Raw genomic sequence first — 25398 nt, forward strand, 5'->3', positions numbered from 1 at the left:
AGTCCCCAGAAGACATCCTTGTCCATACACGACAGAGCGGTCAAACCCAGATCCAGACTTCTTATGTCTGGCACGTTACGGAATGCTCTAGGAGGAATGGACGCGATCGGGTTGGATGCTAGGGACACCGTGTGTACAGGTCTGTACCTGTTCAGTCCATAGAACCAGTCTGGATGCACGGTTGCAAGCAAGTTGTCTTTTAACTCAAGCCTTGAGAGAGTGAGGTTGTCGAACGAAAGCGGGTCGATCTGCACTATCTTGTTGTGAGACAGGATCAGGTGCTGAAGCTTTCCCAGGCCAACGAACCAGCCTCGCTTGACATGAGTCAGTTCATTCATAGCCAGGTTTAACCTCAACAGCCCGGAAAACCCTTTCAGAGCCTTCTCCTCTATGTCCGTGATTCCGTCCTCTACAAGAGCAAGGCTCTCAAGGGTAGAAGGATGTGGGATGGGCAGTTTACGGGCTGACAACACATCCAATGGGTAGCCTCTTATGCCAAGAATTGACTTAGATATTGCAGCATGGATGCAAACTGGAGTTGTAGTTTGTGTTTTTATGATGGAAGCTTTGTCAGGATTGTCGCACAGGATGCATGGCTGCCCGCCGTCTGTGCTTGTTTGCTGAGATGGCCTGGTGTACTCCAGCTTACATTCTACCCAGCTGACTCTCCTGCACTGAGAGGGGAAGCAGAGGCCGTCCACAGCCACACAGGCTACCAGCAGCAGAGTCATGATAGACAGCATGTCTGTACGCTGGAATAGAAAAGGGAAATGTTTCTTCATCAAGTTTATTCTACTGGAAAATTAATCTACCAGGTTGTATCAAGCACAGTCGCTACTGTAACTTACAGTAAATGCCAGTTCCTTGTACAGTGAAAACAATGAACCACAGTCCCGCCATGATTATAGAAACCGCAGCTCTTTCCACTGGTGTGAACAACAATGTTAGCATTTCTAGTTCAAACTTGGTACCTTTCCAGAAACAGATACTGAGTCACAAACCACCAGACAACATACATGTACATTCATGTACCACCTTTTAAAAATTCTAAAAGGGTAGATCTAACACTTTTAGTGGAATAATGTAACTTACCTCTTGGTAGTCTTTTTCTTCAAAATGATACTCCTAAAGCCTGTTAGTGGCAAGAACCATGTACGTGTACTTTGCCTTTCTTGAGTCCGTCCTTCACCTGACGTCCTGTACATACTTATACCCATCCGGCTCCTAGCTGGTACATGTACATGTAACGTTACTACCAGAATTACCTGACGCACTCTCTTGATTAATCGCTTGTTTATATTTGAAAGAAAGCTGAGAATAATGATTGCTTTGTTCTAGAAATAATTAGGTAGACCCCGTGCACATTATTATGCTCAATTTCTTACGTATATCTGTGCAATCAACTTATATATACTTGAGTAGGTACTGACTGGTGCCAATACAAAAATGACTCCCATTATTTTGTCTTTCTGAATAAATACATCAGTCTGTGTAGAATCTATATACAGTAGGCAGAATTCGTATTTTAAGAAGATTCATAACATTAAAAGTGAATGTACAATGTATGTAGAGATATAAAGCTATATGCTTGTACATTTCCAGGGCCTTGATGTTCTGGAGATCATGAGGAACATCCACATCTTTGTGTCCAAGTACCTCTACAACCTTAACAACCAGGTATGACATAGTGGACAAGTTCAGTCAGCATGATATACTTCTGAAACTGACTCAAACATATTGAGACTTGGTATGTGGACTTTGAATTTGTGTGTGTTGGAGGGGGAGGGGGGCATTCTTAGAGTTTGAATCAAAGAAATCTGGGAATGGCTTAGATTTATATAGATGACAAATTTCAACATGTTGATTCACAATGTTACCATCAATTGGGGATTCTGTTTTGTCTTTTTGTGTGTGTGGTAATATTTATAGTAGAACAGTGAGGGAGGAAGGAAGCAAGGGATATTAAACTTGACCAGTTTTGATTGATAACATCTAACTTTTTTGTGTGCAGATTTTTGTGGAGATGTCCAGTAACAACAAGCACCTGAACACCATCAACATCCGCCACATCGCCAACTCCATCCGCACACACGGCTCAGGCATCATGAACACTACTGTAAGTACAAACCAACTGTTCTAGACTGGATTTTAGGAGATTTGAAATCAAGTGGACATTTCTTATTCTAATGAGCAAACAATTAAGATAGGACACTGGTGGACTAATAGGTACACATGTAGCTTAGTTGTTCAGGTAAATATTCTGTCACCTTCTTTGACACTGATTAAAGAGAACTTTATGTCATAGTTTTACATTTATTTTGTTGCCTATTCTAGCTGCTTATTTTCAAGTTTAGCATGAAGTTTGACACTGTCTTCTTGATCACAATTACAAAAATTAGTGAGAGCAAGCAGCGGCATTTGTCTTTTTAACCTTTAGCGCTCGGAAGTAGCCATTTGGCACCCAAAAATTCCCTATTTGTTACAGAGTAAGGCAGCGAGAAGATTAAGTAGATATGGCATTACTAGAAAATGAATATAATTTTTCCTTTAGATACCAGGAAATGAATGAAGAATGTTTTTTCCTATTCTCTCCCAGGTGAACTTCACGTTCCAGTTCCTGAGGAAGAAGTTCTTCATCTTCTCCCAGTTCCTGTACGACGAGCACATCAAGTCACGTCTCATCAAGGACCTGAGGTTCTTTAAGGAGAACCACCTGCAGACGGATCAGAAGGTTTGGACATCTTAAACACCGTACAAATTTTGTTTTCATTTTCAGTCTATTCCGCTGTTTCAATCATCACTGTGCAAATATGCAATTATACTTTGTATTGTATATTTTGAAAATCACATCAACAGTTTTTTTAGCAAAAATAATTCTCTAATACTATGAAATGGACACAAGTTTCCTCTTGGCAACAAATGTAATTCGTAGTGTGTTAAAGAGGTCAGTGATGAAAGTACCATGATTTAGTAAATGCAAAACTGCATTATGTTATTAGATAAGACTAACAGAATTTGAAATCTTTGAAGTATATTAAGCTTGCACAAAATGAGCACCAGAGCCTCATAGTCTACATGTAACTCACTTAACCTATCGTTCCACATTACCTGACTGGTGTTTGATCTTGCTAACAATTTCAACCTCAAAGCTCCATGGTCTAAATTACACAATGTAATTACCTCCTCAGTACCCGTTTGATCGTGCTGACAAGTTCAACCGTGGGATCCGTAAGCTGGGCATGACTCCAGACGGACAGAGTTACCTGGACCAGTTCAGACAGCTTATCACACAGATAGGTAAGGAGGGGGGGGGGGACTTCTGTTCTACATTATCCTGTTCTGAGCCTTGCCTGCGTCTTATACAATATGCCTTTTGGAAGCTCTGCAAAACTGGGCTGAAGTTTCCAATATACGGGTGTGGGTGTGGCCATTCTAACCAGCTGTCGGCCAATCAGAGAATCGACTTCACCTAAAGAAAACATTTAGGCAATTCTCTAATTGGCTGACAGTTTGTTAGAATGCGCCCATTCGCACCCACAAATTGGAAACTTCAGCCACGTATACTGTATGGCAGCAGATGAGGCTCTGCATAGGAGAATGGTGTTCTGTGTAATTTAAAAGCTTTTAAGTCAATTCAGAACACAATTTAATTGTAAATTTATCATTGACATATAAATTTGTGTAAATGGAAATCTTAAGTCATCTTTTTTCTATACAAAGCAGGAAAAATAAAGATGTTGTACATGTACTATTTGTTGACTTATTATAATAAGCTTCTCATATTCATGCTCAATCTGCTCTTTCCATCAGGCAATGCTATGGGCTATGTCCGCATGATCCGATCTGGTGGTCTGCACTGCTGCAGCAATGCTATCAGGTAAGGAGGGTTTAATAATAATTGTCTTGTAACAAAAACAGGTAGGGGTTCTACAATGTACTGGGGATTGCAGTGAAGACAATATTGTCAGATTGTAATTATACTTATGAGACAAAGCTGTTGTGTCATCGCATAGTGTAATGGCAGGGTATTCAGCCCAGAACCCAGAGGTTCTGGGTTTTAATCCTGTGACATGCCACGCTGACATTGTGCCCTTGGGAAAGTCACTTTATCTTATCAATTTCCTCACTTCATTCAGGTGAAAATGAGTACCTGTACAGTAGCTTCAGATAGAAACGTCCTTCGAATAGTATGTGTTAAATGGAGGTCCCGTGTTTGAGGAGAGCCACAGCTCGAGCATGTTTAGGAACCCAACACACTTATCAAAAAGAGTAGGGGTCCTTCCCTGTGTGAGTGGATCAGCTAAATCTGTCTGGATATGCAGCTTGTACTGTTCAGTACAAACCTGGTGTGTTAGACCATGAGGTTGTTTACCGGGTATGCAATAGAAACAAACAAACGATGTTGCCCTGTTCTGTTCCAGGTTTGTTCCTGACCTGGATGACATTGTGACATTTGAGGATGCGGTGAAGGATGAGGGTCTGTCTGAGGAGTGTCAGGCTTCTGCCAGGTTGGTCTCCTAGTCTGTTCTACTGACCCAATTTCAACTGGATTTATTCAGTCAATTCAAAAGTTCACAATGCTATAATCTTTATAATTGTTAAAACATACAACCTCTTGTATCTCCAGGCATCTGGACACTGTCATCTCAGACCTTGTCAAGAACTTTGCAGAAGGAACAGAGTACTTCAAGGTGATGCACTGTGAAAAAAATTGATATATCAAAGGAACCCATTGAGCCAAAGAGTTTGAGTAACCTGAACAGTATATTTTACATTTCAAAATAGGATGACCACTTAAACAGTTTCTGTGGGTATGGTTTGCAAAAGTAAGGAGAGTTTAGGTTGGTTACTTAATATGCTCTTGCCCAATGTTGTTGTCTTATGCACCCACGTTTTTTTGTTCTTTTAGAGGCTTGTTGACGTCTTTGCCCCTGAGTTCCGTAACCCCAAGAACATGCATCTAAGGAACTTCTACATCATCCTCCCTCCACTGGTAGGTCTGAACTGAAAGGGTTTGCTCATGAACTGTAGGCAACTGCATTCAAAAGTGTCAGTACATTAAGTGCCATTACCTAAAGAAAGACTTAAGGACAGTTCCACTGTCAAGCTCTCTTCATCATATGTTTTAAACAAAGCTTGGTGTTAGATAAGTATCCAAGCTCAGATGTGACAATGACAATGCAAGACATTGCCGGAATGTGATATGACTAGCTACCTTGGCATACCTGCAAAGCTGATGTGTTACACCGATCATCATGTTATCTTGTTTTGCCTCTCCCAGACCCTGAACTTTGTTGAACATTCCATCACATCAAAAGAGAAACTGAACAGGAAGAACAAGGTGGGAGCAGCTTTTACGGATGATGGCTTTGCCATGGGTAAGTTAAATCATATCTTCATCTATTTTCACAGTAAAAACAACAGAATTTACAACATTTACTATAGCTAGCTGATGCTATAAACAATTTACCAAATTAACCCTCGTAGTGCTTCCCAACCTTGTAAGTGATACATGTTATGCGGTCAAACCTGTACATAAGGACCACCTGGTCAATCGACTCAATGTGACCACTTTTTGGTGGTCTTTAAGATAATATTTCCAGTTGACACAAGCATTAAGAATCCTGTCTGTACTAGTAGTGATCACCTGTCCACGTAGACCAGATTTTACTTGCCCCCTGAGTGGTCTTTTTGAGCAGTTATGACTGTACAGCTTTGGTGCCAAAAGGCTAACTCGTTAGAAAGGACTTAGTTAAAGCAGACATGGTAAAGCTGACATCTGTACTAACATGTTTCAGGAGTGGCCTACATCCTGAAGCTTCTGGACCAGTACCATGACTTTGACTCCCTACACTGGTTCCAGTCGGTTAGAGAGAAGTACAATAAGGAAAAGGTAAGTCTTCAGCTGTCCTCTTAGCTTATTCATCAGAATCTTTGACAGTAAATTCATCAGAGTCATCAGAATGTAGCAGTTGTTTTTGTACCAAGTTCACTTTATCTATAACATATTTTTCTTTTAGTAAAAGAAAAATATGTTTATAGATAAAGGGAACTTAAATGACAGCAATGAGGCATGATAAAATGTTTTAGGTTTGGACCAGGGTTGTCTCTAGCCTTGTTACACGTAGATCAGTTGTTTTAAGCTTACAAAAATACATTTTCATCAATTTCACATCATGAAGTGCAGATTTTTTTGATGAACAGGGTGAAATATTTTTCTGGCCCAACAAACAAATTTCCATCCCAGGACAGAGAGACAGGTCCTGGCGACAGCCCTGTTTTAGATCCTACTTTGCTGCTTTCCTGTTAACAATAAGGAGGTTCATTGTTCTAACTGGGCATGAGAAACGATATGCACTTTGGGTAATATGTCAAAGATGAGTTGTAAAAACTTCTTATCTCGATTGGTTGATTTGCATAACAATGTCTAGACATGTTTAGTTTATGTCTCAGGGGCCTTCAGCTTTGACATTTTATTGACAATGCATTTTGCTGCGCATGTGTAGCTGGAACCATGACTTAATTGCTCACGCCCCCTCTCCCTCTGCAGAGACAGATCCACCAGCAGCTGCAGACGTCCCAGACCGTGGACGACGAGAAGTTGCAGCAGACCCTGAATCTGACGGTGCGGCGGCTGGATGTGTACGTGCAGGAGTTCGACCTGCTCTACTACTCCCTCAGCTCCGCACGGATATTCTTCCGCGCTGACAAGACGGCAGCCGAGGAGCAGGAGGAGAAGAAGGAAGGTGAGAGAGTCTTCTAGTTCTTGACAAAATAAGGAAGAAAATGGTGCTTATTACACAAGCTAAATGTTATTTACCTGGCCAACATTTTGGTAACTCCTCAACTCGAGTGGCATTGGCATAGTGTAATGGTAGAGTGTTTGGCCCAGAGGTCCATGGTTTGAATCCTTGGGAAAGGCACTTAACACAGATTTCCTCACTTCGCTCAGGTGAAAATGAGAACCTAGCTTCGGTTAGGGACGTCCCTTTGATAGGAATTAAATGGAGGTCCCTTGTTTGAAGGAGCAACACCACATTAAAGGTAACAGAGGGTGGAGGAAATGTTGGTGCATTTTTTTTCAAGTTTGTTAAGATTTTTTTGAAATTCACCATCTCAACCTTCCTGATGTAAACCCACTGGACAGAAGCAGCTGGAGGTCCACCGTCAAACTCAGACGTCCAAAGTACAAGCACCACAGGGAAAAACTGACGTTAGCACGGATAGTGAGTCTGTATGTGACTGTGTGTCTTTTTGTTTAGGGTTATAAGGTCTGTGGTGATTGAATTTAGTGCATTTATTTGTGGCATGCCTAATGTTATGGTCACATTTCCAAACCACTGCCTGGCTGGGACGTTCACAGGAAAAGTATAATAGACAACAAAACACACAAAACGTGAAAACAATAGTCATGACCATAATTTGTGCATATTTTATTTTTATTTTTCATTCCCGCAAACAGCCCGGCCGGGCTGTGGTTCAAAAATGTGACTGTGGCATTACACCAAATTAGTACTGGTGCATGTATTATGATGCAGTAGTGATTAAAAACTTGTCATGTATAAACGGGTCTGTAAATTTTCTTTCCTTGTCTCACAGCGGAGAGCAGCAGTGCTGCCCAGTCAGGGCCTGAGGCACCTGCGGGGGGAACGGCTCCAGCCGCAGCACCTGATGCATCTGCTGCACCTGCACCTCCACCCCCACCACCTGTAGGGGGAGGGGCACCCCCTCCTCCTCCTCCACCCCCTCCACCACCTCCGCCCCCTCCTATGTAACCCCCTCTGCCATCACCCCTTCCCATGCAAAGAGCCAACAGCACAAGCCCTAAGGCCCCCTTTCTACTACACCGTAAATGCTGAGTGACCAAAATGTTATTTTTACCACTATTGATTTTATGATTTAGATATGATGCACAAAATAAGGTTTAGAATACAAATGAAAACCCTAAATATGACAAATTTCTTCTTTATGTATAGTATAATTCATTGAGTGATCTGTCAAACCTTCAGTTGGTCAGTGGTCGCATAGCAGTCACAGCCTCTATATAGTGGAAAGCCTTAAACAAGTCACAGTGGTCCTCAACAGTGCTGTTGCAGAGGAGACATTAAGCCATAGTCATAGGCACTGTGTTTTTATAAAGGCACACCTTATTCACATTAAAGAACTTACCACACTTAATGCTAAAATTAGGGTTTACTCTCTTACGCACTCACTCACTCACTCACTCATCTCTGCCGCTTTTCAGTCTTCCACTGAGGCGGGCCGTCAATGTTTTACTGTTTACTCCGGGGATATTGAAGACTCAAACTGATCAATTCCTGACTCAAGACCTTGTCCTTTTTGATTGCATATCATTTGGCTACATTACTTTGCCTTGTATGTCAGGCAGAGCAATAAGATAACAGAATGAAATTGAAATTTCTCCCAATAAGAATATGAAAATATTTCCCTGCTGTTATTTTTAAAGTAAGACATGTTCTTTATTCCTTCTTCCCTTCCAAAGTATCTTTAGCTTCTAAGATTTGACTTAAGATGGGTATGATTCTTAGAGAAGTTGTTGGCAGGTCCATCTAAAAGAGTCAAGTTCCAGACAGCAGGCACAAATACAAAGATGAAATGCTCATTTTTGAACATTTAGTCGCATGAGAAGGACTAGCAAATATAAGGACTATTTTGGATCCTTATCTTTTTGTTTTCTTCACAAATCCTAAAAGTGTTTCTGCACTTAAACTATGACTTTCAGGTTGATGATTCATGACAAAGTTCGAGGATACTGAAATTATAGTTACAATTTTGGTAAACATATGATAAACAACTGTCAGGTCTTTAAAAAGCATGCTGCAACCACCCAACTTGCCAGTGCACTACAAAAACGTTTTAATCAAGTTTGGAAGACACCAACATTTTGGTAGTCAAAGTCCATCATTATTTCTTTCGCTGCTCTGTTTGTTACATTAATTTTGTATCTTAATGTCACAAGAATTTGGAATCGTTCTTATTCTTCACTGCTTCTTCCAATGGGTTTGATTTTCTGAAAAGGACAACACACAAGATTATGAACATATATTATGAATAGATGTTGTTACCAGGTAGTAAATTTTGACCAAGCTCACATGTCTAACAAGGACATTACTGGAACAATGACAGAACAAGACTCCAGGAAGTCTCGTAGAAAGTTGATTTTATTTATAGATGTCAATTTGCTTATTATAATCATGGTCTACAGTACCAGACAAGATGCTGAATTGATGATGAAGTAAAGAATGCTATGTATATTAATGTACTTGACATGTACACTATATTGTAAATGTATTGAACATAATACTTTCCAATTCAGCAGTATATTAATGACAAATTATTAATGTCAACAGTAAACAAGCAAAATCAATATATTGGTCTTTTAGTCATTATTTTCACAATTTCTATTTGTCTTGTTTTTTGTAGATTACAACAAGTGTAATGCGTAATGTGAAGTTACACGATTAGACTTGACTTAACTTGACTTATGTCAAGTGCCAGTCTTCCTCCGCCACTCGAACCACTCTGCCAGCCCAGAAACGCCTGTCTTCCACACGATTAGAAGTTAAGATAATTATATAGGCATCTTCCGTCATATTCTGAGGCATAAATGTCATAGAAAAATATTCATATCAAGCTGATAGCAGGTCCAGCTGCATATAGAAAGGCTTATATTTTAATTTATCATCTCTTCAAAAGTGAATTTGATTTCACAACTTAATATTTCATGTTTCATATATATGTCTATATTAAATTTTATCTTCGTTTCCCGAGATATTTTCGGTCGTCATGGCCGCATCTAAACGGGACCTATGATTGATCTTAGAAGCCCCAAAGGAGACATGAACATAAGTAACACATATAGCAATTTTTAAACATGGCATTTTCATTCTTATTCTCGTGTGGTGACAAACTCCAAGCAGATGAAGAAAGGCAAAATCGTAACGTTTAGCGGAGCGGCGGACAGTAGAAAGACCCACGAAACCGGAAGCTTGAGAAACGTTACGATTTTACCTTTCTACATTTGCTTGGAAATTGTGTATTGATAGGAAAACCAAGCAGATGTAATATACGCGAAATACTACTGTGGAAAGCTCGCTGCTCCGCTTAACCGGAAGCTTGAGAAACGTTACGATTTCACCTTTCGACATTTGCTTGGAGATACGATACAAACACAGTCGACATTGACGTCATGGCTTTTATATGCGCGATATGACCAGCCCGCCCGGCCCATACTTCTCGTCAGCAAACGTCACCCGTTTGTTTATAATGTTAGCCAGTCGACTGAACTCCCGGGAAGACGAAACGGTGTTCACAGACGACAGGCTGCTCTGAGTGTCCTTGCTACTCGTACTGACGTCACTGCCTCGCCTGTGGCTCGTTCTCAAGATGGGGCGTTTGCCTCGTCTTTGTATTGAGTCTGTTCTCATTACCAGTCTTATGGATTGCGCGTTGTACGATTCCGCTATGGAGGACGCAATGGACGAGGTGTCGTCGGATGAAACGAGGTTGCAGGAGAAATTCGTCCTGTTAGCAAACGAGGAAAACAAGAAGCTTCTGATCGGAGTCGTTCTACAGGAGTCGAGCGCGTCGCTGAGCGAACCGTTGTCGACTTCGTGGACGACCACGCTCCCCGTGTCGCTTCCCGAACTCGGCGGCGGTGTCTCACTGTCCGACTGGGCTGTCTCGCCCCCGTTCCGGTGGATTATTGTTCCCAAGACGGAGTCTTTCCTCCGCGGGAAACGAGTTGGAAAAGGACGAGAGGAGTCGCTCTCGGTAGAGTCACTATCTGTGTCTGATTTTTGCACACTCGTCCGTCGAGGCGCGTATTTAGGTCTCTCCACGTCTTTTCCAGCGTGCCAGTTCATTTCGACGATGCTGTCGAATTTGATGTCCTCAGGGACTGAATGTCGTGCTCTACGCCCGCTCACAGGTCTCGACTCCAGTTCGGAATCTGCCCCGCCTCTGCTTAGCCGTCTTGTTATGTTCGTGATGCTGAACTTTCTCGGCTTCCCGAATACCTGGTGAACCTTGTTAGCGAGTGTCTGCGCCAGAGTATACGCGGCTCCCGAGGTTTCTTTCCCGTACACTGCACTGTCAGTGTCGCTGTCGAGTTCCGAAATGTCCCTGTCGCTGGCTATGCTCTCTGTACCGTCGATACTTTCGTGAAAGACCGGGTTGAACTTAACCACGACCTCTTGCGGGTCTCTCAAAACTCCATGCTGATTCGTCTCAAGCGCTCCATCATCCATTCCCCTTACTCTTGGGATCCAACTGACGTCATCTTCCATGTAAATCGTGTCATAGTTCAAGTCAAAGTCTAGCATAGCGAAGCCTCCATTGGCGTGGCCGTTGTCACCCACAATGTACCTTCTACTTCTGTCGTCTGGTGCGAATTTCTGCGATTTTCCTTTGCTTTTTTGATACCTCTTCGCCAAAGATTTGAGGACGATGACGATGCTTAACAACGTCAAAGTCCCTGCTGCTACTCCGGCAGCGATGTAAGTGGCAGATTCGGTCGCCTCTACCACGCGAGTTGGCACGCCAGTGGGAACGAGAGTTGGCAACCGAGTTGCTGAGTTCGCAACCTGTGTTGGTACTGGTGTGAAGAGTGGTTCTATGTACATTAGGGAGGCAACAGCTGGCCAGGACGGAATGCCGGCATTCCCGTTGGCGTCAATGGCACGAGCTGAGATGTATATGGTTGCGTTCTCTTTCACGTTAGGGAGGGCAATGGTGAAAGTTTCAGTCCGGCCGGCTTCACGTGGAGCCGATAGGTTTCCTGATGTCACGTTGTCTTGAAGAATCCTTAAAGCTTCTTCGAAGTTGTTGAATAAGCTGGATGAGGAGTCACTTATACGGATGTCGTAGTACGACGCTGTAACGGTTAGACAGAAAATATTGGTAAGCATATATAGCATAAGTATTCGAATTGATAGTCAATTTAAACATATCGATAATTAGTACGGATTACGATTAATGTTTCTCTTACCTGTGCCGTAGTTGTAGTCGTCACCGACCGCTGTCCAGGCTAAGGTGACAGTCTTGTCCTGGTTGGACACTAAGGGTCTCTCTAGGTGGATAGTTGATGGGCTGACGTCCGCGTGGTCCGCCTGCACGTACAACGGCGACACGTCGATAACAATAGCGCCTCCTGACGTCTTCCGCTGGAACTGCTCCAGTGGCACTGCTACGATCTCGACTTCTACCTCTGGAATGTTAAAAACACCAAAAGTACGGTTGATTATAAATCCAACATTTGACATATTCATTCTAGCTTCCAATTCTTTAAGAACAATAAGAACTTAAGAAATGAGTGTTTGGGTTGGCGCCACCTACTTCGGCTACTCATAGAACCTTATAGTTACAGCGGCGAGAAGCAGCCGGTACTCAAGTCAGAAGTTCTAGCTGAGGAAGGTACGTGTCTGGTAGACATCGAAACGTAAGTAGGTGAGATATCCTATGTTCTACCAACCTGCTGAAATTATTTTCGGAAGGTATTAAAGTGTATGTTCATATACCTGGGAATGCTAGTGGTGCCGTCGACATTGCCCCTGCCCCTTGTGAGAGAATGACCGCTGTGTTGTCCTCGTTGTCTGCCAGGACAGAAACGGTGTAGCGGGTGGTTTTGCCACTCGCGGCTTCCAGATGATTAACTAGAAGGTAGGCAGAGTAGACGCCGTCGCCTTCAGACACATCAGCACCTGTGGGATTAGGTAGGAAAATTAACATTCCGATTTCATTCACCTTTGACCTATAACCACAGTGTGTTTACGATCACGTGGTGGGTCAGTCTTGCTGACAAGGGTCGAAAGTCTGAAGTTTGGATTTTTTTTATTCAATCATCAATGAGAAACAACGTTTAAGTTCTAAATATACCAGTAACATGGTTTACTTAGAAGATATTAGATGTATGCAGAATCACGCTCATAGCGGCCGCCCAACACCGGGAAGGGACCAGCTTTGATAGCGGAGTTTGCGTTGCACGGACTAGCATACCTCTAATGTCAACCAAAAATCGGGTACTTTTTTTGTACGGTCGTGACAGAACAGATTTTGGTAATTGAAGAAGAAAGTCGAAGACGTGTACCTACCCACACCGTTGTCAAGGAGGGCAAGATTCGTAGCGCTTCCGGACGTTGTTTCTACAATCGCCGTAACCCTGGCAGACAGAACTGGCTTGTAGCCTTTCCTGAGGTCGGCACGAACGGCGATGACGTCATCATCAGACGACTCTCCTAGGATCACGTGATGGTCGCTAAGGTGACACGTCAGCGTGATGGTGGGGTTGTCAGGGTCGTCAGGTTTAGAGGTGACGTCAATCTGAATGGACTGGGCACTTGTGTCTCGCCTTGAACGTGTGGCTTCGTTTTGGATTGAAATTTGCCACCTTCCAGCCTAGCAATGGTAATGCGGATACTTAGTACATTTGTCGAGTATATTGCAAAATTATTAGTTAAAAAAACACTAGGGAGCAGCTTTACATATCTGTACCTTGTGTGAAAAAAAGTCATCTCAGCGTTTGGTTCAACAGTCATCAACACATAACATAATTCCTTGGCCTAACAAAATTTTCAAACAAAAAAAATTGTTATATTGCTCTATGGAAATAAGTGGCTTTGTTGGATCCATGGACGGGTCAATGGCAGCTTGGCTTGCTATATGTAGCTTTTAAGGATTCCACAATTGTAAGAGAGGCAGTTCGCATAAGATTACATTTAACACGTCCCTTGTCTGATGATAATTGTTACAAGAGGCCATGAAACCTAATCCGAAACTAACCTTAGCTTTCCCTTCAATCCGAAGTTGCATGGTTCCCTCGTTATCGTTGAAAGAGAAGTAGGATCTGCTGTAGGTGACGTCATCCGGATCGGTGACCACAGGGCTCAGCCGTGCACAGTCCTGGCAGGCCAGGCGGAACTCCGTCTTCTCGCCCACTGACGAGTCGATGTAGATGTGTTCGTGCAGCGTTTCTCCTGCGCCAAGACTGTGTGAGAACGTCGCAAGCTAGAGGAGAAGGAGAGAATACTATTTTCAGATGGAAAAGGATATGATTAACAGCGTCGCTTTGAGTCTTTTCTATGCGATGTGTCTCAGATATTGGAAAGACATGTTCTTCATGTCTCGTCTGACTATTATACGGTAGCCAAGATCTGAATATGGTAGGTGCGCTTTCTCAAGGAATACATACATACAACTGTTAACCTGCATTCTTGGCTCCACAGATCTAGATATCTAAATCAGTTGATGTTTTTCTTATCCTGACTGCTATGCTAATAGAACAGTATTGCCAGTCACTAAGTAGCCGTAAACGTACCGAAACAGGAACGCTTGTGCTGACGTCGTCCATGTACTTCAACACCGTCGCCGTGAGAGCGTCATCCAGCGCCGATCCCCCCGCATCGCTGTCAGGGGAGAAGAAAAACTGTCCTCCCGTGACCTCGGACAACATCTAGGAAGGAAGAACATGGAAAGTATGTGAAGAGTTCTGAGCCAGTGTACAATAACGTGAGTACGGTTTCCCTAAAATAGTGGTCATGAAGATTTTTTTCCCCTTAGAATGTCACTATTGCCTTGGATATCCCAGGATATCCTTTTGTATGCTGATGTGTTATGATTTGTAAGTGCTCCCTTGGAAATTAGTTACTCAGTTAACTGAAGGGACTACCCTTAAGATTTATAAATAAACAAATAGATAAAAGCTCTACCGCTGTGAGTTGCATTTTAAGGACAGCGCAATGGGAAGGACTGTATACGACTTAACGATAGTTTCGCGGATCTAAAGACTAAATCTCCTTACCGGTAGCGCCTCCTCTGCTCCGTCTCCCAGCGCTACGGTGTCTATAACCACGCCTTTTGCCGTCTCGTTTTGCAGCATGAAGACGACAGAGCTGTTGAGTCGCCTGTCTCTGCCGTCTGTGACCAGGATCATCTGCCGGGGGCCGGTACTGTCCCCGAGCTTACGGTCCTGCACGGCCGGGCCGAGGATCTGGTGAGGACAAAAAAGATGTCGGTTAAGTAAAGGAAGTCTTTCGGCAGGTCAGTGTATCTAGTACCTTGTATCTACTTTATTGTGATTGTGTCGTTAGACTAGGAAATGATATCTTGTAGACAAAACGGCCATAAAAAGTAAAGCATGTGGTCTAAACTCACACGTCATTTTTTTCCGCTCAAATTTGCTATTTTTGTTTCATCCTTTCATCACCATCACTATTTATGCTTAGGTCCCAATGAGAAAAAGGGGCCCCCACCGGGTAGTTCACAGGCTGTTTTTTGCACTTTCGGGCATGCCCCCTATGTGGCCCCCTGGGACACCATGCGGCTGCAGAGCTATTTTTGGCCCGGCCGGGACCCCGAATCATTTTTAATCGGACTTAAAATCAACGCGGGACCCGGTAACAAATAGACGCCATGAGCTAATCGTGCAAGCACCGGGAGATACCCCTCGTACACGTCAATCTGCCGGGACAAATTTCTGGATTTGGGGCCCGGCCGGGACTACACCCCCTACGGGCACCAGCGCAATTTTAACCAGAGCATTACCTTGACTGCCAGCGTTACGGCTCGGGTAATGTTCGTCCCTACTCCTCCCGTGCGGTTCATCAACCCCTCAAGAGTCATGTTCAGTATTTCCTCCCTCGTGGAGTAACCGGTCAGCGGCTCCAGGTCGCATATCTTGTGACTCGTCCCTCGGAACGTGACTATCCCCAGCCAGGCGCCATCCTCTATCGTAGACAGGATGTAGGTAGACACCGAACGACGCAGTCGTTCCATACGACCTTGCCCCTGGGGATAAACATACAGTCTTTTAAAAGTCTGTTGTTCACTTTCTTAGACGTATTTTAGGTGTTACATGAAAAACAGGTTTCAGACCTGATGTGTATGAATCAATTTATCAACCATCTGTCCGCGGGCATCAAGTAAACGGTGGCTGTAGAGATGTTAACTTATGGTAAAATAGATAAAACCGAAACTTTACGAAGTCATGTGTCCGTAAGGTCGCGTGTCGCAAGTAGTGGGTCATTATTCTTGAAGAAGACTATACTCACATCGTATCCTACATGGCGTGTTAAAATATTGCATATTTTTTCTTCTTCTTTTTCGTCTTTTTTCAGTATCTAACTTTTGAATACATTTAGCATATGTTTGCCATGAATATGTAGCCTCTACCAGGCTCCGCGGGATGGCTGGAAAAATAGTAGATAATTGGCCTAATAGAGTGAATAGTGTGCCAAGGGAGTTAGGTCGAATCTGCCATCCATCGAAATGGAACCTTACTGTATAGCGGACCTACCCTGTATAGCGAAGTACCGCGGCTGATTTCTACTATTTTCCCAACGATAGGACGGAGCCTGGTAGAGGCTAATGAATATGTTCCATTGTCAATGTTAACCGGCTGTTGTCTTTCTCCATGATACTTAAAGGTACATGTCGATAAAGTGAAGTTATGTAAGTTTGTACTCACAGTCATACTCCCGGACACGTCCAACACCAGCACCACCCTCCTGTCCGTGCTCCGTACGATCCTGAAGTTCGGTTCGGCGAACGGCGACAGGTCGGGACCGTTCGCTCCCCCGGCGAAGTCCCGGTGTTCCAACATGACGTCCCAGGCGCTGCGGCCGCCACACTGCCGGTTCTGCGGACTGGGGGCCTGACTGTTGTGGTAGGATAGCGGGTCACCGGACTCGTTCCCATGGCAGAACTCGAACACCTGGGAAGGAGGTTACAAAGTTGTCGATATGAATGGGGTTTTTTTTTGCCTTTCGTCAATGCATTTTTTTACCCAAAGTTTCTGTCGTTTCTAAAGTCCCCTTACCACCTTAGAGTAGAGTTTACATGTTTTTGGAAGAATACTGACGGACTTGTCATAATCAAAGTTGCCGTACAAACTGCAACGCAGAGGAATTGAACTATGCATATTCGTGAACATTTGTGCCACGTTTCCTTTTTAGTACATAAGGAAGTTCCTGCCCATTGATATCTGTCATAGATGAAAAGATAGAGTATCTGTGCCAAAAAATACTCACCGTATCCAGGTAAGGGGCATACATGATAGACCCCGTGGCGACTGTCGAAGTCCTGTCCACCTCAAACCTGCACCCGTCCTCGTACAGGGCTGTTGTCGGGTCCCGCCGACACTCCTCTCGCGTGTCCATGTGTCTGTACGTGCCCTGGATCGCCAGGGAGCATCTCGTGGCCTGCACTTCGCCGTTCTCGTGGATGTAGAACGCGTTGTCTCCCGAGGCGTACTCGTCGAAAAGCCCCCATCGCAAGTGGCCCCATTCGTGCACCAGCACTCGACCTAGCGGTCAAAGTTTGGAGAGATGTATGTTTGTGATTTTGAGAGGACAATAAAACACATTTGGGTATTCTAGTCTCTGTCGGGCTCCATAGGTCGCTGGAAATAGCAGAAATTGACCAAATAGACTGAAAAATACGTCAAAGAAGTTAACCGGCCATAGAGTACTAGTATACGGGTTACTGTCAATTTGGTTAGGCAATGGCGTCGTGAATCTTTTTATATTACAAGTATTTTCTTAAAATCGCCAGCTACAAAAAGTTGATGCAAGAGGTGATGATTTGGCACAAAAGTTAGTTGAAATACTTAGAGAGGAGTATGTTTGTGATTTAGACTGTCATGAAACAGGCATTTGCGTCATCAATCTTTTGATGTTACAAGTATTTTATTGACATCACTAGCTACAAAAAAGTGATGAAAGAGGACGTGTTTTCTTGTTTTGGCACAAAAATTATTTCAAATACTGTACTTGACAAAATTTCAGCTACGACTTAACACTGCAAGGATGAAATGAATCAATGTGAGAAATGGTAACTTTTGAGGTAGATATAGATTGACACTGTGTCTAGTTTGAGTATTTTCACAGGCTTATGGAATCAATACGGGACGTGTTCGTGTTTCGCTAGTGCCATTCGACACACCCGGCACGCACGACAATAATGTTAAGCACCACTCCACCACGCTCCCCGGGTCAAGTATCGGCAGGTGAACGCTGTTTTTACTCCTGCCCCACCCCCCTCCCAACAACAGGACTCCAGTCTCCACCCAAGCAAAACGAAATAGTCGTACCAATAATAAGCCTCAAGCGTAAAACCTCTGCACGTTAAAGAACCCAATACACTTATCGAAAAGAGTAGAGGTGACCCGGTGTGCTTGGCCATAAAAAAAGCGAGCCGTAGCGTAGACGCATTGCACTACCACTAGCTACTTGAAAAGACAGCATGCTTCACATCAATAGAGGATGACTTATTTAAATTACCTATAGGTCCGTAGGTTGTGTTTACGTTGGGGTCCGATAGAAAACCCGGGGTGAGGTGTAGATACTCCCCGGGCTTCCCGCACCCCTCGGCCCGCTTGACGTACGGAGTGTTCCCGTACACGGGGTTGGCCTTGTCGACTCGCACGGGCGCTCTAGAGAAGAACTCGTCGGTTGCGGCGGGGTAGTTTGTGTCGTTCCATGTCTTCGGTAGTAGGATTGTGATGTTGGCGAAGTACGCTCGGTTTTTCGTGGCTTGACAGAGTGCACTGGAGGCGCGTGTGAATGCGTCCTGTGTGGAGACACGCCAGAAAATACATAGACATTTTTATTGACACAACAAAAGCAAAAGTGCCCGTACACCTGATGCAAACGTCGTACAAATGCAAAGGTGTCCGTACACAAACACAGATTTCTATTGCTATTACCAAGGAGGTTGCTATTACTGAACAATCGAGATATCATAAAAGCTACGTAAACTTTAGTCGTTTTCGTGTATCGAAAGTGTCATTTCTAATTAATTCTACTAATGACACATCTCCACCCTCTGTTCCAACTTATAGACCCCAGCTCATTGGGAACTACGTGCTAAATATGACCATAGAAAAGGTAACAAAAGAAATGTAGCGTTAGCTGGAAGTCAACGCTGGCTGTGACATCACTTCTCAGTCCATCCAAGATGGCAGCTTTTCGAACCCATTTAACCCGCGCGCTTGTTGACAGACAATGTCAAGGCCTGGTATATGTTGTAGCAGTGGTTTCCACTCACCTCCCATTGAGATGACAATGTTTACACTGTATTCAATTCGACCGTTGTATTATCCACACACGTTTTCTTTCAACCAAAGAAGAGCAAACTTTCCGAACCCACTGAATATGTTTGCAAACGATTAAGGTGCATTTGTAATCATACGGCCATGTCATGCCGTGCCTTACTACAAGTACAAGTGTTGATTGAGAACCCGTGCTGAATTTGTGCAACAAAAACACGACTGAAACGTGATCCTCCAGCGTTGATATCATAATAGCTGTAGACGGGCCAACTAGCATTGCTTACAACTAAGCATTGTGGAGTCCCTTTTCATAACTGCGCCTTTTGTCCGATACCTGGAAAAACCCTTCATCGTGAAACACCCTGCGACACAGACTCTTAGTAAACAACTTTAGTTACGAATCTTAATCTGCGGTGAATCCGTATGTTTACTTACGAATCTAAGACAACTTCTCTCACGATTCCTTTTCTTTCCTGTATCTATTGAGGCGAAGTTATCTTGTAGACGGATAATAGGGCTCAGCTCTTGCTGATTGAAGCGTTAAATGATACATTACAATTCAAACAGAGCCGTGCCAAATTTGTTGACATTGGCCGACGATTAACACGTCATTGCCCGACCGGTTGAAAGCTTAGGTAAATCCGCAAATATCCTAATAGCAACCCGTCATAATGGAACATGTGCTGATAAAAACATAGCGCCGATATTACAATTACAGGAACGGGACAAACATAGAGGGGAAAAGACAAGGCCGAACCAAGAACACATGACAAAGAGCAGCGATATGCAGAGCCTTGAACACATGTGGAACACCATCTAGCTTCTTAGTCGAAGGGCCAAGCATCGAATATTCGATTCTACTTCCGGGTTTTTCTAAAACGGCACAAGATCGAACATCGTTGACACGAGTAGCGCGGGGTGAGAGGCCAGGTTAGCTTCTGACGTTTGACCGTTTACCCGCAAAATAAACACCGAGGGCCGGTGATAACGATGAGATCACCGGGCACAGCACGAATTTGTAGCGGGTACGGCACGAATTACTAGGTACAGCATAAATGAGTTTTGTGGGGGTGTTATAGAGGCCCGCGCCCAACATCGGTCAGGGGGGAGCCAGTCACTTTCTCGGACAGTGGAGTTACGTTGGCATTACACAAACTAAATAAAGTCTGTGGTTAACAGATAAACATGTATGCACTTTGTGACAGCTCAGTGTCATCACAATCAGCAGATTATTTCCACAGTCAGCAAAACCAAAGTCGATCTATATCTGTACGCGTAAATCCCATTACAAGCTGAGTATGATGTTGATCACAAAGCAAACAAGACTGTTCTTCACATATATAAACAAAATGCTCAAGTTGACCTGCACCTGTTTACGTCTTTGAGTGTGAACAACTCTAACAAGAGGAGAAGGGGGCTGTTTTATTGTATGAAATCACCGGGAGGACAAACTTACATAATGTTATAGTACAGAACAGCCTTATAGAAATTGCGCCGCGTTCCAATGTACAACGCACAAGCAGCCGCGTCTTTAACAGAGCGAACATTACTACGCCATCAACCATTTACATCTACAATAAGCTAAATGATCTAATTGAAGATAATGAGTAATGTTCCTGGAAATCATGACACACGTTTGCGAAAGGTTTCAGGAACTCTACGTGCTTATCATATCGATTAAAGCAAGACGGCCAGGTTCATTGGCTTCATGCTCACGGGGTAGAACGCGCGAGGAGCCGCGTCTTCATAACGGAGTGAACATTTTCTATATGAGTGCTGCGCTCCCCTATATTCAAGTCGACAATAAGCTATATATGAAACAAAAGCCATGGTTTCTAAAAATCAGGTCACGAATTGTCACGATGATTCATGAACTTAACATGCTTATAACGCCGTTTAACTTTTGACCGCGAAGTTCCGTGATTGCACGGAGAGCGACCGCGCGCGCAGGTAGAACGCGCTAGGTGCGGCGTCTTCATAACGGAGTGAACATTTTCAGTATTCTACGTCGTGTACTCAAGTATCTAAATCAACATCAAACTACTTGCCAATGGAAAGCTAAAGTTTGAGAGAATCAACATACAAATCATAGGAGGGTTAGTGAATTTTTGGTGTTTACGACGCCGTGACAAAGATTAACATCAAGTCCCGTGGTTTCTGCTCCGCCGACGCGTTCGAATTGTGTTCGGAACGCGCAAGGCGCCGAGTCTTGTTTTTCAACAAAGTGAACATTTTCTATACGAGTGCTGCGCTCCCCTGTTTTCAAATAAAGAATAAATTATATATCAAATGAAAGGTAAGATTTCTGGAAATCAGCACAAAGAGTTTCAAGAATATTCATGAACGCTACATACCTGCTGCAAGCCATCCAAAATGGCGTAAAATACGCAATGTTCAGTGGATAATTTATTATAGTGTGACTCCTTAAACACCAATAAGTTTGCCACCGCTGAGCGCACCAATGCTTGTTCTTTAAGCATGCCAAATTTCATGGAACTGCAGTCAACCAACTTTCTGCTAGGAGTGTTTAAGTAGAGCCTACTTGAGGGTATTTTCACGGGAGAGGCGCGTTGCGTCGTTTTAGCGTTTTAACAAAATAAGCGTGTTCTAGAGCGTTGGCCCTTCGACTATTCTAGCCTTGGACCAAATACTTTATTGTGCAATAATTGTTTTCTAAATGTTTTAAGCTAGCCTTAAACTACGTACGTGGAGTGTACTATGTCATTGTTTTTTTATGCGGTCTATGCTGTAACCCCTCTAGAATAATGACGAAATTTGGATGTGTTTCCCGGCATAAGATTCTTACTGAATAAAATCATTGAAAGTATTGAAGTGACACGACTTTTTCTTTTGCCCTCCATACCAACAAAGCCTGACATTAAGGGTAGTCAGTAGAACAAGACGTTGCAACCCGGCAGTCAAACTTCAAGCGATCGTGCATTTCCCCCTCCACCATGCTTGAACTACACACAACAGAACGCCCGTCCAACTACCGTGTCCCCAAACACATTTGCTACACAGTACCCGTTCCGCAGTGCTAACCTCAGGCGGGTTAAGCGCGTAACAAGCAAACTCTGGACTCAACAAGGCAAACACAGTTATTGTAAGGGAGGAGAAAGGCCATTTGATATACATTTGTTTGAGCACGGACTACCTACAAAGCTTGAATAACCATAATTAGTTAATCATAGTCATGAATAGATACGTGAAAAGAAAGAATCATGGTACATGTAAAATGGACTTTGTTTAACGTTCAGCAATTTTGTGGATTGAAAGTAAGTAGAAAGACGCAAATTGTTTGGTAAATAACTAGATCATTGCTATGTCTGCATAATTGATGGCTATTGTACAGTTTATTAACTAAACCTTAACTAGACGGGCACGTACAACTTATTTGTGGAATGTTAAGAGTTAAAAGCAAGTTAATGTATGTTTTACAAAGTGAAGACAAGTTTCCCTCGCTTGTTATGCTTCGCCTTGGTGACGATGTAAACGCCTATTGTGTGAGTGGGGAAGAAGTGATCCAGGGGAAAACCTAACATTCTCATGGGTCTTAAGTTTAAGTGTTTCCTACGCACGGGGGCAAGCTTAAGTAACCGTGCACACCTGTGGGAGCAGGTGTTGGGTACAGGTACACTTAAATAATGATAGATCTCGACACCATGTCTCCGTTGATATCTTCGTTTTTTTTCTGTTAAGGTGGTGTGGCTTTCCTTAAACATGCTACCTTCATTCAACGTACTATGATTCGAGGAACGTCCCTTGCCAAAGCTAGGTACTCACTTTCCCCTGAGTAAGATGAGGGCACATCGTCGGGGCATGCCTGAGATTTGAACCCAGAACCGCTTGCTCCGTGAGACAAAAATTCTAGCCATTTGACTCTATACTATATACCACACAATTCCACATTCTAATCCTAGAGGAATTGCTGGCTACCGCTACAGGCCTAAGCTATCCTATCGGAGGATTTAATAACATTCATATCTTTACAAAAATAGCAGACACTGTACTTGGCTATACGTACAAGACTTCAAACGACGTATGATTAGAAAATGGGTTGGGAATTCTATACGCAAACAAAATATAAGCTAGCCACGTACAATGATCTGATATGTAACTGAAGACGATTAGATAAAGGACTACAATCGTACAACACCATTTCTTCCAGGCACTAACTTGAACATGTATGCAGGCATATCACCCTAGTCTTCTGTCTTAAGCGAAAACAAATCAAACTTACCTTGATTGCTTGGATCAGTCCGACGTCTTGTGGAACACTCCTGTGTATGCCGATGACAAGTCCCGTGTACTTGTTGTTCTCCAGTTTGATCCCGAACGCACTTGTGTCTCGAATTGTCAGTACCAACGCGAACAACACTACCGCTATGTATGATAACAGGTTTCTCCTACTAAACAGCTTCATGTCTTCGCGTAGTTCTAAGATCGTGTGACAGATATTCAGGTCAACAGTTACGGTGGTCGTAAGCCTTTTTCATGCCTTATGTTGGATGACAAGGCCACCGTTGACTCCTGTGAACTGTTCTACCTCGGAAATGTTCCAGACGAGTGTAGCTGACAAGCCTTCCGTGTGACCCGTTACATGGTGCCCGGTGCCCGAGACGTGCAAGTCACCGTGGTGTCTATCGGTTTACGGTAGTTTTGTTCTAAGGTCGTGTGACAGCTACTCAGATCAACAGGTATACGGTGGGCGTAAGTCTTGTATCCGATCCCTTGTAGAATTTTGCGAACTGTCCTACCTCAAAAATCTTCCAGTGCGGATCACAAACCGTCTGCTTAACCCGTTACATGGTTCCTGGTGTCCGGGACGTGTACGGTCCACGGCGGTGCTTGTTGATACGTCTCCCCGTTCGAAAGTGAAGAAAGTGACCCCGTGCCTGCAACACCTGTCGTAACCCTGCCCTACCGGGCGAAACCTGAGACGACGGGTCACGCCGATTGTTTAGACTTTCTCTTGTTGAGACGTGGCGTCGGCTTTCTTGCAGGAGACCCGCGCGCGAACGTTCGATTCAAAACGTTGACGTGATCCCAAGGCGTTTCGAGTCAGCCGGTGTTTTCGTCGCCGTATCTTTGCGGGATGACGTTTCTTCGTTGAATCCAGTATTTCAACGGATTGTCACAAAAGTCCTAAGACACCGCTAGCAACGACAGGTGTTTCTTAACACTATATGGCAACAATGCCTTATGTGTTGACACCCACGCAAAATTAAAAGTCAATGTTTGTCTGTACACACACGCACATACACTACTCTCCAATCGCCCGCTCCGTAACAGTGAGATAGATGTGGCTCCACTCTAAGGGGATTTGTATCCTTGTTGTCCTACGTCAGATCAAACCGCGTAAAACTCCAGATAAGGAGGTTTGAGGCGCATTCCCTGTACGCTTCAGAAATCAAAGTGGTTGGCTTACATAAAGTCATGGATACAAATCCGCTCAATTTGGTGGAATACACCACTGAAATGAAAAAAAAAGAGGAACTGCCAAACAAATAACAGTCTTCCTGGTTGAAAGAAAACTTGTCGGTTTCTTGACGTCGCTACCTAAGTTGCAACCATGTCAAACGCGGTCTTACACAGCAACGCGTACCACTAGCACAGTGCGTAAAAAACACGGTTTGATGCCATCAATTGCCCTCAAATTCGCTAGAAACCACTCCACGAAACTCTCGAGTTTAACCAAGTGAAGTGCTGTCGGAGAAAGAGGTAAAAATGCCGACGCGCGACCATAGGGGCAACAAGCCGCAACAGATGCCATATCAAGGGTAGCGCTCTGAGGGCATGCTGCCAAGCCGGAAAAATGGGCGAAATGAGGACCTATTGTTGGATAAGTGTTTGCAGGAGGCTGTGGGACCTGCTGTGGTCTGGTACGGATCGATACACTGGCTAACAGAACAATCTGAAATAAACTTCTTTTTGGCGATGCTTCAGGGGCGAAGTCTTTAGTATAGTACTGCGATCGAGTTGGCAAATATTCTAGGAATTTCCTGGGGAATTTGTTTTTGGCTACACAGAGTTCTTCCACGGCGAGAGGACAGCGATTTAGACGAAAATTCTAGTGAGTCCAATTTCTATTGTTGGTGAACAGTTTAATTTCACCATATTTACTGTCAGTTTGATTTGAATTGCGTTTGATTGATCAATCAATCGATCAATTGATGGATTGATGATTTCATTGATTGGTTTATAAGGAAACGAAATACGAAACGAAAGATGAATTGTCGATTAGCGTCCAGATAAGTCGTGTTTTCTGTTTCCTTTTCCATGTTTTCTGTTATCATCAATGAGGATTATCTTTTTGTCGCTGCCTTTGGCTT

The 25398-nt window shown here is 43.6% G+C and overlaps 2 protein-coding genes across 6 annotated transcripts in view; one reads left to right on the top strand and one right to left on the bottom strand.

Moving 5' to 3' along the window:
• Window positions 1-9388, top strand: part of LOC136434716 (WASH complex subunit 4-like) — a 24765-nt gene extending 15377 nt beyond the window's left edge. The window contains exons 22-34 of one of the 5 annotated variants that reach the window (XM_066427736.1): window positions 1603-1677; window positions 2012-2116; window positions 2597-2731; window positions 3189-3297; window positions 3811-3877; window positions 4422-4508; window positions 4628-4691; window positions 4910-4993; window positions 5282-5378; window positions 5799-5893; window positions 6551-6746; window positions 7148-7234; window positions 7600-7715. In XM_066427736.1, the coding sequence (XP_066283833.1) occupies window positions 1603-1677; window positions 2012-2116; window positions 2597-2731; window positions 3189-3297; window positions 3811-3877; window positions 4422-4508; window positions 4628-4691; window positions 4910-4993; window positions 5282-5378; window positions 5799-5893; window positions 6551-6746; window positions 7148-7212 (1179 nt within the window). In that variant the 3' untranslated portion in view covers window positions 7213-7234; window positions 7600-7715. Of the gene's footprint in view, window positions 1-1602; window positions 1678-2011; window positions 2117-2596; window positions 2732-3188; window positions 3298-3810; window positions 3878-4421; window positions 4509-4627; window positions 4692-4909; window positions 4994-5281; window positions 5379-5798; window positions 5894-6550; window positions 6747-7147; window positions 7365-7599 lie in introns of those variants that run through there. The other 4 variants (XM_066427739.1, XM_066427738.1, XM_066427735.1 and 1 more) reach the window with 4 other exon arrangements.
• On the bottom strand, window positions 9165-24466 carry LOC136434715 (calcium-activated chloride channel regulator 1-like). Its single transcript, XM_066427733.1, has 12 exons — window positions 23307-24466; window positions 18297-18585; window positions 17046-17320; window positions 16484-16729; window positions 15562-15804; window positions 14819-15007; window positions 14336-14470; window positions 13801-14025; window positions 13113-13416; window positions 12540-12722; window positions 12011-12229; window positions 9165-11896 (listed from the first exon to the last, which is right to left on the bottom strand). Exons 1-12 carry the CDS (start codon window positions 23487-23489, stop codon window positions 10218-10220), a joined length of 4170 nt encoding a protein of 1389 aa, XP_066283830.1. The 5' UTR covers window positions 23490-24466; the 3' UTR covers window positions 9165-10217.
• Window positions 24467-25398: the final 932 nt, after the last annotated feature.

The sequence above is a fragment of the Branchiostoma lanceolatum genome, chromosome 5 (assembly GCF_035083965.1).
Source record: "Branchiostoma lanceolatum isolate klBraLanc5 chromosome 5, klBraLanc5.hap2, whole genome shotgun sequence".
NCBI lineage: Eukaryota > Metazoa > Chordata > Leptocardii > Amphioxiformes > Branchiostomatidae > Branchiostoma > Branchiostoma lanceolatum.

Bases quoted from the DNA above. Each gene is read 5' to 3' on its own strand.
- LOC136434715 (XM_066427733.1), bottom strand. From the start codon at position 23,489: ATGAAGCTGTTTAGTAGGAGAAACCTGTTATCATACATAGCGGTAGTG. The intron at 18,586-23,306 runs GTAAGTTTGATT...GTCTCCACACAG, and splicing joins GACTGATCCAAGCAATCAAG to GACGCATTCACACGCGCCTC. The intron at 16,730-17,045 runs GTGAGTATTTTT...CCTCCTTCCCAG, and splicing joins ATGCCCCTTACCTGGATACG to GTGTTCGAGTTCTGCCATGG.